At 46.2% G+C, this 14,127-nt stretch overlaps 1 protein-coding gene across 2 annotated transcripts in view; it reads left to right on the top strand.

Annotated features, from left to right (window-relative positions):
* LOC115153909 (calcium/calmodulin-dependent protein kinase kinase 1) overlaps positions 1 to 14,127 on the top strand; it is a 109,115-nt gene that overhangs the window by 19,109 nt on the left and 75,879 nt on the right. For both annotated transcript variants that reach the window (XM_029699574.1, XM_029699573.1), the window contains exon 3: positions 10,830 to 10,877. In XM_029699574.1, coding sequence (XP_029555434.1) covers positions 10,830 to 10,877 — 48 coding nt within the window. The remainder of the gene's footprint in view (positions 1 to 10,829; positions 10,878 to 14,127) is intronic.

The following is a 14,127-nucleotide window of genomic DNA, read 5'->3' as shown; positions in this document are numbered from 1 at the left end:
AATGTTGAAGACACCAGCAGTCACAGCCAGTGGAAATCCTGTTTTCATCTTTCTGCAGTCATTGTTGGCTTGAGAGTCACAGCTGTGTGTGTGTGTGTGTGTGTGTGTGTGTGTGTGTGTGTGTGTGTGTGTGTGTGTGTGTGTGTGTGTGTGTGTGTGTGTGTGTGTGTGTGTGTGTGTGTGTGTGTGTGTGTGTGTGTGTGTGTGTGTGTGTGTGTGTGCAGTGGGATCAGTGAATGGTGGGATTGTATGCTCCATCATTGTGAACTGTGATTTGTAGTGCAGAATAGACTTGATATTTCTGTATTAGAAAGAAAGTGAATCTCGTCCGAGCTGGCGTGTGTCGTGCCACTGGACGCTCGGTCAGGCGCTTTCTCTCTCAGAGAGCTTAAGTCTTAGCAGCATTTAATGGGTCCACATACTAATCCCTGTGTGTGTGTGTGTGTGTGTGTGTGTGTGTGTGTGTGTGCCCCCGCACATGTGTGTGTTCTGAGATGACCTAAGGGCAGTGCTCTGCTCGGGGACGGTCATGACGTCGTGAGATTGACATGAATGTGTAATGTACATATAGAATATTCTGCCTCTAGCTGCATAACCATCTGGTGTGTATGAAATGGCACCCTATTCCACTTGGACCCTGGTCTAAAGTAGTGCACTTTATAGGGAATAGGGTGCCATTTGGGCAGCAGTCCAAGACTGAGAGATATACCTCTTAAATGTAATGGTGAAATGTGACACACCACCTGGATTTGGTCTTATGTAGAAAAATGTGAAATATATATTTTTTTACATTGGTAAAAAGTAGAGACTCAGAGCTACAAAATGCTATATCATACACTACATTGTTGAGGAACAGTGGGAAAGTAATTCTGCTTTGAAAGTTGATACACTTGTAAACTCACTTTTGAGAAAAGGGTATTTTAGTGTTTCGGCTTCTTTGTCTACACCCATTCAGCATCGTCCACACCCTCTTAAGCTTTAGCCCCATCTCCTTGCATTCAGAGCGCACACTTGACGCTCTGGCCGAAGATTTGTTTACCTCTGGATAACATGAAAACAGCCTAACCAGCTTTACTGGCAACAATTTCATTATGTTTTTTTGCCGACGTTTACTGACACCGGCCATATTCAACGGGTGTTGTACACTTTAGCTTAAGACATGTAGCTAGCTAGCTAGCTAAACAATTAACCTAGCTAGGTAAACAACATGTAAGATCACACACATCACGTCACATGTTAGCTAACAAGCCAGCCACCTAACGTTAGCTAGGGACACTTTAGCTTGAAATGAAACATGTCTGAAAATGTAGCTAGCTAGACTATCTTACCCGGATACATCATCATGCATGGTGGACACGTCTCCCTGTCACGGATCCATGCCACAAATGCCCTTCGTTTGAAGACATAAACCCATCTCTGTCATGTCCTGGCCAGTATAAGGGTTAATTGGTATTGTAGTTTGGTCAGGACGTGGCAGAGGGTATTTGTTTTATGTGGTTCAGGGTGGTGTTTTGGTAAAAGGGCGTTTGATTTAGTATTTCCGTATTTTTGGTTTATGATCTATGTTTATGTAATTCTATGTCTAGTCTAGGTAGTCTGTTTTCTATGTAGAGTTAATTGGGGTGGACTTCCAATTGAAGGCAGCTGTGTGGTGTTGCCTTTGATTGGAAGTCCTATATTAGTTGGGTGTGTTTGTCTGTTTAATTGTGGGAGATTGTTCTGAGTTTAGCCTTGTGCCTTGCCAGACTGTTTTGTTGTTCGTGAGTTCGTTTTGTTGTTTTGGTGTTCATTTAGTTTGTAAATAAATACACACGATGAGCATACACATACCTGCTGCGTTTTGGTCCTCCATTACCGACGACAACCGTGACAATCTCCTTAGCTATCATACTCTAATTCCACTGATTTCAAAACTCGGGCCTCCAGAAAGTGGAGAGCAACACTTATGCAGCTACATTTAAAAAAAAGAAGCATTTACCAGGATTACCAACACAGACTGTCCAGCTCAAATAGACAGAAGCGTGCTACATGGCAGACCAATCCGAACTCATCTCTCGGCATGTCCAGCCCACTCATTATCTCAGCCAATCATGGCTATTGGGGAGGTTGTTTTTCTTTTTATGGGGCTTAACCAACAAGGCTCGCAATTTAACAATTGTATTCGTATTTACAGATGGCATACACGTTTGTTATTAAGGCACATGAAAGTTCACATGTTCAAGAAGGCATTTCTGCCAAAAAAACGCATTTTGATAAAAAAAAAAAAAAAAATTTACATTCAAACAGCTCTCCTGTGAAGTCGTGACTTGCGATTTACGCGTAGTTTCCTGAATCGGGTCACAAATGTAGATTTCCGCCTAATAGACACACCCCAAACTAACTGCTATTCATGTGTAATTACATGATTCTGACATGCAAAAACGTGGTATATTTGGAGTGAAGACATCTGGGAGATTATGAGGAAATGATCAGAAGATAGATAGGAGTTACATAGTTCAGAATACACAAGATCAAACACACACAAAATAACAGTTTTTTTGTTTATTTATTTTGGAAGTCATCTTTAATTGACAAGCTATAAGTGAATTATTGATGCCCAGAGTTGGAAACACATCAGATGGCTTGAACAACATGTGAACAATATCAGAACAAAATGGTATTGAGACCTAATAACTAGAAATGGTATTGATAGACCTAACAACTATAAATGGTATTGATAGACCTAACAACTAGAAATGGGATTGATAGACCTAACAACTAGAAATGGGATTGATAGACCTAACAACTAGAAATGGTATTGATAGACATAACAACTAGAAATGGTATTGATAGACCTAACAACTAGAAATGGTATTGATAGACCTAACAACTAGAAATGGTATTGATAGACCTAACAACTAGAAATGGGAAGATGTTTTAGTAAGTGGTGTCAGGTGTGGTCACGTTTCTAAGTGTCTCTGAATCTCGCTGAAGTGGCATATGTCTGTAAATTAGATCATTCTAGTGCTATTAGATGTTTGTAATCCCTTTACAAGCATTTGGCTACACCCGCAGTAACATCTGCTAAACACGTGTACCTGGTTAAATCAAACATTGCGGTAGTGTTATGGAGTATCCAGGGTACATTCAAGTGTACTTTCAACCTCTCCAAAGTGTATATATTCGTATGCCCATATATGGTTCTCATACCAGACTGAATTGAATACAAAAAAATCAAATAGGGTCCCCAAATATGGGACTTTACGTTTAAGAGGATTAATTAAAGGTTCTGTCTGCCTCCGGCTGTCAGCTTCTCAAAGACCAGAGGCTATGTGTCTCAAAGTGCACCCTATTCCCTATATAGTGCACTACTATAGCACCCTATTCCCTGTTTAGTGCACTACTATAGCACCCTATTCCCTATATAGTGCACTACTATAACACCATATTCCTTATAAAGTGCGCTACTATAGCACCCTATTCCCTATATAGTGCACTACAATAGCACCCTATTCCCTATATAGTGCACTACAATAGCACCCTATTCCCGATATAGTGCACTACTATAACACCCTATTCCTTATAAAGTGCACCACTATAGCACCCTATTCCCGATATAGTGCACTACTATAACACCCTATTCCTTATAAAGTGCACCACTATAGCACCCTATTCCCTATATAGTGCACTACAATAGCACCCTATTCCCTATATAGTGCACTACAATAGCACCCTATTCCCGATATAGTGCACTACTATAGCACCCTATTCCCGATATAGTGCACTCCTTTTGACCGAAGCCCTGCGGGTAACAGGGTTAAATGTGGGAAGCTCCAAGGTTGTAGCTGTGCTGAGTGACAGTGAACCAGGATGTTCACTGACCAGGATGTTCACTGACCAGGATGTTCACTGACCAGGATGTTCACTGACATGGTGAGAGAGAGAGGGGCTTTTCCTCTTATTGAATTGTATTTATTGACTTTGTTCTGGGGTATATCAGCTTTAATATTGCAGATAGATTGTGGCTTCTATCAATGTCATTGTCTGCATCATTTCCAATCCCCCATATATATTTTTTGTAAATATACAGTGTATATACTTTTTAAAAGTATTGATATTTTCCTTTGTTATTTTCCCCTAACCCTACCACCCTCCTCTAATTAGAGTAAACTAATGGACAACAACACTTAGGCTTCTTTGTACTATATACATTTTACAGACACAGTATATTTTACAATCTCTCTGTCTTTCTCTCTCTTTCTGTCTCTCTCACACTCCATCTCTGACATAATTTACAAACTAAGCATTTATGTTTAGTGAGTCCTCCAGATCAGAGGCAGTAGGGATGACCAGTGATGTTCTCTTGATAAGTGTGTGAATTGGACCATTTTCCTGTCAAAAGTAAAGTACAGACACCTAAAAGTAGTACTTTAAAGTATTTCTACTTAAGTACTTTACTCCACTGCTCTCACACTATGTCTCTCTCTCTCTCTCTCTCTCTCTCTCTCTCTCTCCCTTCCTCTCTCTCTCCCTTCCTCTCTCCCTATCTTAGAGGGATGAACATAATTATGGAGTCTCTTGTTTTGAAGCCGAGGATTAACCACAGTAATCCGTAGAGTAACACCTGAAACCCAACAATGCAGCGATGCTTTAACAACACTGACAGTCAGATGATCTCAGCCACATCCACAACAACATCCCACACCCACAACAACATCCCACACCCACAACAGCATGCCACACCCACAACAGCATGCCACACCCACGACAGCATCCCACACCCATAACAGCATCCCACATCCACAACAGCATCCCACACCCACAACAGCATCCCACATCCACAACAGCATCCCACATCCACAACAGCATCCCACACCCACAACAGCATCCCACACCCACAACAGCATCCCACATCCACAACAGCATCCCACACCCACAACAGCATCCCACACCCACAACAGCATCCCACACCCACAACCTTGTCTCATAGTTTTGATGTTTCAGTGGTATTAGGAATCTCTTTCTAGCTCTCCCTTTCTCTCTATCTTCTCTCTCTCTCGTCTCTCTCTCTTTCTCACTCTGCCCCCTCCATCTCTCTACTCATTTTCCGACCACAGTGACAGCATCGCCTTCACACTTTGCAGAAAAAGCATGAGCAGCGTTTTGGCACCAATACATCTCCCTCTTCTATTTATTGGCTCGTCGCCCGATGCTCGGTAATGAAGGAGTAATGTCTGTCTAAGTGGGTTCCAGCCTCCCACAGTGCACTCAGGTGTGTCTCTCTGCCCTCACTAAGGTACTCAGTAATGAAGGAGTAATGTCTGTCTAAGTGGATTCCAGCCTCCCAGAGTGCACTCAGGTGTGTCTCTCTGCCCTCACTAAGGTGTTGGAAGAAACTATTGACCTCTCTCTCCTGCAGGGCCACTTTAATCTGAGGGACAGAACCTCTCTCTCCTGCAGGGCCACTTTAATCTGAGGGACAGAACCTCTTTCTCCTGCAGGGCCACTTTAATCTGAGGGACAGAACCTCTTTCTCCTGCAGGGCCACTTTAATCTGAGGGACAGAACCTCTCTCTCCTGCAGGGCCACTTTAATCTGAGGGACAGAACCTCTTTCTCCTGCAGGGCCACTTTAATCTGAGGGACAGAACCTCTCTCTCCTGCAGGGCCACTTTAATCTGAGGGACAGAACCTCTCTCTCCTGCAGGGACACTTTAATCTGAGGGACAGAACCTCTTTCTCCTGCAGGGCCACTTTAATCTGAGGGACAGAACCTCTCTCTCCTGCAGGGACACTTTAATCTGAGGGACAGAACCTCTTTCTCCTGCAGGGCCACTTTAATCTGAGGGACAGAACCTCTCTCTCCTGCAGGGCCACTTTAATCTGAGGGACAGAACCTCTCTCTCCTGCAGGGACACTTTAATCTGAGGGACAGAACCTCTCTCTCCTGCAGGGCCACTTTAATCTGAGGGACAGAACCTCTCTCTCCTGCAGGGCCACTTTAATCTGAGGGACAGAACCTCTCTCTCCTGCAGGGACACTTTAATCTGAGGGACAGAACCTCTCTCTCCTGCAGGGCCACTTTAATCTGAGGGAAAGAACCTCTCTCCCCTGCAGGGCCACTTTAATCTGAGGGACAGAACCTCTGTCCCCTGCAGGGCCACTTTAATCTGAGGGACAGAACCTCTCTCTCCTGCAGGGCCACTTTAATCTGAGGGACAGAACCTCTCTCTCCTGCAGGGCCACTTTAATCTGAGGGACAGAACCTCTCTTTCCTGCAGGGCCACTTCAAGGTGAGGGACAGAACTAAAATGGAGACTTTAAAATCACCAGGAAATTAGCTCAAATTGATTTAAATTTAGGAAATCTGTTCCCAAGTATTCCCACACGTAATTAGATCAACATATGTGATTGTATTACTAATTTAATCAGGGTTTTAAATGATTCTGATTTTGTCAAATGCTATATCTGTTTGTGCTGCTTGCAGTTTCCAGAGTTAGCCATCTTTGAGACCGGGTAACGTAACTCGTACGTCTAAAGGTTATTGATGTTGTTAAGTACAGCGGGAGTTTTTCTAAAATAGCTTCATAAATGAAAAGAGAGCAGCGTATCGACCTGTGTGAGGTTAAAGAGAGCCAGCCTACTCTCTGGTAGAGAATACAGTGATGTCCTAAACCTGTCACCTGTGATAAAATGAAGTGCATTATGGCTATCTAACAGCTTTAATGATGTGGCAGCTGCGTTCATATAGATGATGTTGCCGTGGTCTAGGAACGGTAGGAACGTCAACTATTTAGCGAGAGGCCGGACATATTTCTATAGAATTAGCCTATTTTAATTCTCAGTTTCTTAACTAACTCATCAATTTGCTTTTTAAAAGACAGTTTTTCATCTATCTAGATGCCCAGATATTTGTAACACAGACATGATCAATATGGACACCATCCAAAGTACATTATGCTAAAGTCTTTAGCATCATTTTGTTATGCGCTCTAGTAAACATTTACTTTTGCATTTTATCCGCATTCAATACCAGTTTTGGGGTCAATAAAGGTTTTCTATAATACAATGACAGTTTCAAGTTGTATTTGTTATATGTACATGATACACATGGTATACACTGTCCAAATAAATGCTTACGTGCAGGTTACAGCCCCCCCACAGCCCCACACACAGTCTGAATACATAATGAACCCCTGTTAACCGTACAGGAAGTTACTGAATGAGGAACATGACATCTAGCCGCCCTGTAAGATACATCACATGACAAGAAATTGTCATGTGGAGGGATGGCTTTATGGGTGGGGGGATGGAGGGATGGCTTTATGGGTGGGGGGATGGAGGGATGGGTGGGGGGATGGAGGGATGGCTTTATGGGTGGGGGGGATGGAGGGATGGCTTTATGGGTGGGGGGATGGAGGGATGGCTTTATGGGTGGGGGGATGGAGGGATGGGTGGGGGGATGGAGGGATGGCTTTATGGGTGGGGGGGATGGAGGGATGGCTTTATGGGTGGGGGGATGGAGGGATGGCTTTATGGGTGGGGGGGGATGGAGGGATGGCTTTATGGGTGGGGGGATGGAGGGACGGCTTTATGGGTGGGGGGATGGAGGGATGGCTTTATGGGTGGGGGGATGGAGGGATGGCTTTATGGGTGGGGGGGATGGAGGGATGGCTTTATGGGTGGGGGGATGGAGGGATGGCTTTATGGGTGGGGGGATGGAGGGATGGCTTTATGGGTGGGGGGATGGAGGGATGGCTTTATGGGTGGGGGGATGGAGGGATGGCTTTATGGGTGGGGGGATGGAGGGATGGCTTTATGGGTGGGGGGGATGGAGGGATGGCTTTATGGGTGGGGGGATGGAGGGATGGCTTTATGGGTGGGGGGGATGGAGGGATGGCTTTATGGGTGGGGGGATGGAGGGATGGCTTTATGGGTGGGGGGATGGAGGGATGGCTTTATGGGTGGGGGGATGGAGGGACGGCTTTATGGGTGGGGAATGGAGGGATGGCTTTATGGGTGGGGGGGATGGAGGGATGGCTTTATGGGTGGGGGGATGGAGGGATGGCTTTATGGGTGGGGGGATGGAGGGATGGGGGGATGGAGGGGTGGAGGGATGGGTGGGGGGATGGAGGGATGGCTTTATGGGTGGGGGGATGGAGAGATGGGTGGGGGGATGGAGGGATGGGTGGGGGGATGGAGGGATGGCTTTATGGGTGGGGGGGATGGAGGGATGGCTTTATGGGTGGGGGGATGGAGGGATGGCTTTATGGGTGGGGGGGATGGAGGGATGGCTTTATGGGTGGGGGGGATGGAGGGATGGCTTTATGGGTGGGGGGATGGAGGGATGGCTTTATGGGTGGGGGGATGGAGGGATGGCTTTATGGGTGGGGGGATGGAGGGGTGGAGGGATGGGTGGGGGGATGGAGGGATGGCTTTATGGGTGGGGGGATGGAGGGATGGCTTTATGGGTGGGGGGATGGCTTTATGGGTGGGGGGATGGAGGGATGGCTTTATGGGTGGGGGGATGGCTTTATGGGTGGGGGGATGGAGGGATGGCTTTATGGGTGGGGGGGATGGAGGGATGGCTTTATGGGTGGGGGGATGGAGAGATGGGTGGGGGGATGGAGGGATGGCTTTATGGGTGGGGGGATGGCTTTATGGGTGGGGGGATGGAGGGATGGCTTTATGGGTGGGGGGATGGAGAGATGGCTTTATGGGTGGGGGGATGGAGGGATGGCTTTATGGGTGGGGGGATGGAGAGATGGGTGGGGGGATGGAGGGATGGCTTTATGGGTGGGGGGGATGGAGGGATGGCTTTATGGGTGGGGGGATGGAGGGATGGGTGGGGGGATGGAGGGATGGAGGGATGGGTGGGGGGATGGAGGGATGGCTTTATGGGTGGGGGGATTGAGAGATGGGTGGGGGGATGGAGGGATGGCTTTATGGGTGGGGGGGATGGAGGGATGGCTTTATGGGTGGGGGGATGGAGGGATGGCTTTATGGGTGGGGGGATGGAGGGATGGCTTTATGGGTGGGGGGATGGAGAGATGGGTGGGGGATGGAGGGATGGCTTTATGGGTGGGGGGATGGAGAGATGGGTGGGGGGATGGAGGGACGGCTTTATGGGTGGGGGGATGGAGAGATGGGTGGGGGATGGAGGGATGGCTTTATGGGTGGGGGGATGGAGGGATGGGTGGGGGGATGGAGGGATGGAGGGATGGCTTTATGGGTGGGGGGATGGAGAGATGGGTGGGGGATGGAGGGATGGCTTTATGGGTGGGGGGATGGAGGGATGGGTGGGGGGGATGGAGGGATGGATTAAATGGAAGGAGGGATAGCTGTGTCCTCTGAGAAGGGAAGGATAGCTGTGTCCTCTGAGTAGGGAGGGATAGCTGTGTCCTCTGAGTAGGGAAGGATAGCTGTGTCCTCTGAGAAGGGAGGGATAGCTGTGTCCTCTGAGTAGGGAGGGATAGCTGTGTCCTCTGAGAAGGGAGGGATAGCTGTGTCCTCTGAGTAGGGAGGGATAGCTGTGTCCTCTGAGAAGGGAGGGATAGCTGTGTCCTCTGAGAAGGGAAGGATAGCTGTGTCCTCTGAGAAGGGAAGGATAGCTGTGTCCTCTGAGTAGGGAGGGATAGCTGTGTCTTCTGAGAAGGGAGGGATAGCTGTGTCCTCTGAGAAGGGAGGGATACCTGTGTCCTCTGAGAAGGGAAGGATAGCTGTGTCCTCTGAGTAGGGAGGGATAGCTGTGTCCTCTGAGTAGGGAGGGATAGCTGTGTCCTCTGAGAAGGGAGGGATAGCTGTGTCCTCTGAGAAGGGAGGGATAGCTGTGTCCTCTGAGAAGAGAAGGATAGCTGTGTCCTCTGAGAAGGGAAGGATAGCTGTGTCCTCTGAGTAGGGAGGGATAGCTGTGTCCTCTGAGAAGGGAGGGATAGCTGTGTCCTCTGAGTAGGGAGGGATAGCTGTGTCCTCTGAGTAGGGAGGGATAGCTGTGTCCTCTGAGAAGGGAGGGATAGCTGTGTCCTCTGAGAAGGGAGGGATAGCTGTGTCCTCTGAGAAGAGAAGGATAGCTGTGTCCTCTGAGAAGGGAAGGATAGCTGTGTCCTCTGAGTAGGGAGGGATAGCTGTGTCCTCTGAGAAGGGAGGGATAGCTGTGTCCTCTGAGAAGAGAGGGATAGGTGTATTTTCTTTTCTTCTGTCCATCTCTCTTTCTTCACTCTACCTCTCTCTCTCTCTCTCTCTCTCTCTCTCTCTCTCTCAATCGACCCAACAGAGCAGGGCTGCTATCCTCTTTCTTTCTTTATTTCTTCCTTTTTTTTCTTTCTGTCTTTCTTTCTTTATTTCTTTCTTTCACAATTGTTAACGTCTATCCATCTGTCCTCTCTCTCCTCTTCTCTCTCTCCTATCCTGCCCTGCCTACTCAATGCTCCTCTCTCTGCCTTGTCCCTGGTTGACTGTCCCCTAGTTGACTGTCCCTGGTTGACTGACCCTGGTTGACTGTCCCTGGTTGACTGACCCTGGTTGACTGTCCCTGGTTGACTGTCCCCTAGTTGACTGACCCTGGTTGACTGACCCTTGTTGAGTGCATGCAGTATCAGTGGTTGCTATGGAGCTCAGAATCATCCGTTTAAACAGCTCTGTGATGGATCTGTGACTGTAAACAGAATTGAGTGGCCGTACACATCACCACTGCCGTCTCTATGAGCTAGGCGGTGGAGAACATTTTGTTCATGTGTCCAAGGCTGTATTTTAGTCATCCAATGCTCTATTTCTCTCCGCAGGGTATATTTCTTTCTTTCATATGTTGTCGTTTACAAATGTCATCCCTTTCTTGTCTTCTTCCTGCTGCAGGACTGTATCCAGCTGAACCAGTACAAGCTGAAGAGTGAGATCGGCAAGGTGAGCCTAGACGCAGAACACCCTGGATTTAATTCTTCTCTTTCTGATATTGGTATAGCATGTTACTTTACCATTGTGTCCCCGTTGTATCGAACTGTCTCCCATTGATTAAACAGTCTGTTATGATTAACACCAAAGACAAATCAATATTATCCCTGAGCGGAATAGCCCATGTTCAATTACCTTATGTCAACCCTGTTGGTGTTATCCGTGCGCTGCCTCTGTGTCTGTCTGTCTGTCTGTCTGTCTGTCTGTCTGTCTGTCTGTCTGTCTGTCTGTCTGTCTGTCTCTGTCTGGGTCTGTCTCTGTCTGTCTGTGTCTGTCTGGGTCTGTCTCTGTCTGTTTCTGTCTGGGTCTGTCTGGATCTGTCTGGGTCTGTCTGGGTCTGTTTCTGTTTGGGTCTGTCTATCTGTCTGTCTGTCTGTCTGTCTGTCTGTCTGTCTGTCTGTCTGTCTGTCTGTCTGTCTGTCTGTCTGAGTCTTCTCTGTCTGGGTCTGTCTGTCTGGGTCTGTCTGTCTGGGTCTATCTGGGTCTGTCTGGGTCTGTCTCTGTCTGGGTAATTCTCTGTCTGGGTCTGTCTCTGTCTGGGTCTGTCTCTGTCTGGGTCTGTCTCTGTCTGGGTCTGTCTGTCTGTCTGGGTCTGTCTCTGTCTGGATCTGTCTGTCTGGGTCTGTCTCTGTCCGGGTCTGTCTCTGTCTGGGTCTGTCTGGGTCTGTCTCTGTCTGGGTCTGTCTCTGTCTGGGTCTGTCTGGATCTGTCTTTCTGGGTCTGTCTGTCTGGATCTGTTTGGGTCTGTCTGTCTGGGTCTGTCTTTGTCTGGGTCTGTCTGGGTCTGTCTGTCTCTGTCTGCGTCTGTCTCTGTCTGGGTCTGTCTGTCTCTGTCTGGGTCTGTCTGTCTGTTTCTGTCTGGGTCTGTCTGGGTCTGTCTCTGTCTGTTTCTGTCTGGGTCTGTCTGGGTCTGTCTGGATCTGTCTGTGTCTGTCTGGGTCTGTTTCTGTTTGGGTCTGTCTGGGTCTGTCTCTGTCTGGATCTGTCTGTGTCTGTCTGGGTCTGTCTCTGTCTGGGTCTGTCTCTGTCTGGGTCTGTCTGGATCTGTCTTTCTGGGTCTGTCTGGATCTGTTTGGGTCTGTCTCTGTCTGGGTCTGTCTCTGTCTGGGTCCTTCTCTGTCTGGGTCTGTCTGGGTCTGTCTCTGTCTGTTTCTGTCTGGGTCTGTCTGGGTCTGTCTGGATCTGTCTGTGTCTGTCTGTGTCTGTTTCTGTTTGGGTCTGTCTGGATCTGTCTGTGTCTGTCTGGGTCTGTCTCTGTCTGGATCTGTCTGTGTCTGTCTGGGTCTGTCTCTGTCTGGGTCTGTCTGTCTCTGTCTGCGTCTGTCTGTCTGGGTCTGTCTGTCTCTGTCTGCGTCTGTCTGTCTGGGTCTGTCTGTCTGTCTGGGTCTGTCTGGGTCTGTCTCTCTGTTTCTGTCTGGGTCTGTCTGGGTCTCCCTCTGTCTGGGTCTGCCTTGTCAATCAGGACAGGCTTATGTAACAATCTCCTTTAAAGAGCCTGACCATCAATAGAAGACGGCCATCTTTTAGATGTTCAGTAGTAGCTGTTCTCTCTGTAGCTCATATAAGAGTTTCATATAAGGGTTTCCACTGGGGCTCCAGTCGGTCCATAGTATTCTCTAGCTGGCTACCTCTTAATCTAGGAGGGGAGATGTGTTAGAAAATATATTAGAAAGAGGAGCTGAAGCAAGGTGGTATCTCCACCCCACACTCTTTGCAAGTTACAGTCAAGTCTATGGGTCAAATGTTCCCTCCCATTCTGAAATTCGAAAAGGTTCGAAATCGCGATTTGTCCAAATGATATGTTACGTGCGTCTGTCCACTAGAGATTAGCCGCCTCCTAATCCAACAAGTGGTTTCGCTTAAGAATCATCCCTCAGGCTATTTGTACTGTCTGTCTCCTATCTTATGAAAGCCTCTGGACGAGTCACGTTGCTTTGACGTGAACCTCAATCATACGGTAGAGCGTGTCCATGAAGCATCTCATCCTGTTTCCTCTGACTGCTGAATGCTTTAGAGCAGCAGAGCCGGCTGGGACCGGGGGGAATTTCTAAGAGGTGTTCCGTTCCACAGATGATTCATTCCACACCTACTAAGACTACATAAACCCAACAGAGATACACTATAATAACATAGAGAGATAGACTATAATAACATAGAGATACACTATAATAACATAGAGAGATACACTATAATAACATAGAGAGATACGCTATAATAACATAGAGAGATACACTATAATAACATAGAGAGGTACGCTATAATAACATAGAGAGATACACTATAATAACATAGAGAGATAGACTATAATAACATAGAGAGATAGACTATAATAACATAGAGAGATAGACTATGATAACATAGAGAGATACGCTATAATAACATAGAGATACACTATAATAACATAGAGATACACTATAATAACATAGAGATACATATAATAACATAGAGAGATAGACTATAATAACATAGAGATACGCTATAATAACATAGAGAGATACACTATAATAACATAGAGAGATACACTATAATAACATAGAGAGATAGACTATGATAACATAGAGAGATACGCTATAATAACATAGAGATACACTATAATAACATAGAGAGAGACTATAATAACATAGAGAGATAGACTATAATAACATAGAGAGATACGCTATAATAACATAGAGAGATACGCTATAATAACATAGAGAGATACACTATAATAACATAGAGAGGTACGCTATAATAACATAGAGAGATACACTATAATAACATAGAGAGATAGACTATAATAACATAGAGAGATAGACTATAATAACATAGAGAGATAGACTATGATAACATAGAGAGATACGCTATAATAACATAGAGATACACTATAATAACATAGAGATACACTATAATAACATAGAGATACATATAATAACATAGAGAGATAGACTATAATAACATAGAGATACGCTATAATAACATAGAGAGATACACTATAATAACATAGAGAGATACACTATAATAACATAGAGAGATAGACTATGATAACATAGAGAGATACGCTATAATAACATAGAGATACACTATAATAACATAGAGAGAGACTATAATAACATAGAGAGATAGACTATAATAACATAGAGAGATACGCTATAATAACATAGAGAGATAGACTATAATAACATAGAGATACACTATAATAACATAGAGATACACTATAATAACA

Source organism: Salmo trutta, chromosome 19 (genome assembly GCF_901001165.1).
Source record: "Salmo trutta chromosome 19, fSalTru1.1, whole genome shotgun sequence".
NCBI classification, from domain to species: domain Eukaryota; kingdom Metazoa; phylum Chordata; class Actinopteri; order Salmoniformes; family Salmonidae; genus Salmo; species Salmo trutta.
Note: the sequence above shows the minus strand (reverse complement) of the source record. Positions and strands in the feature narration are given on the sequence as shown.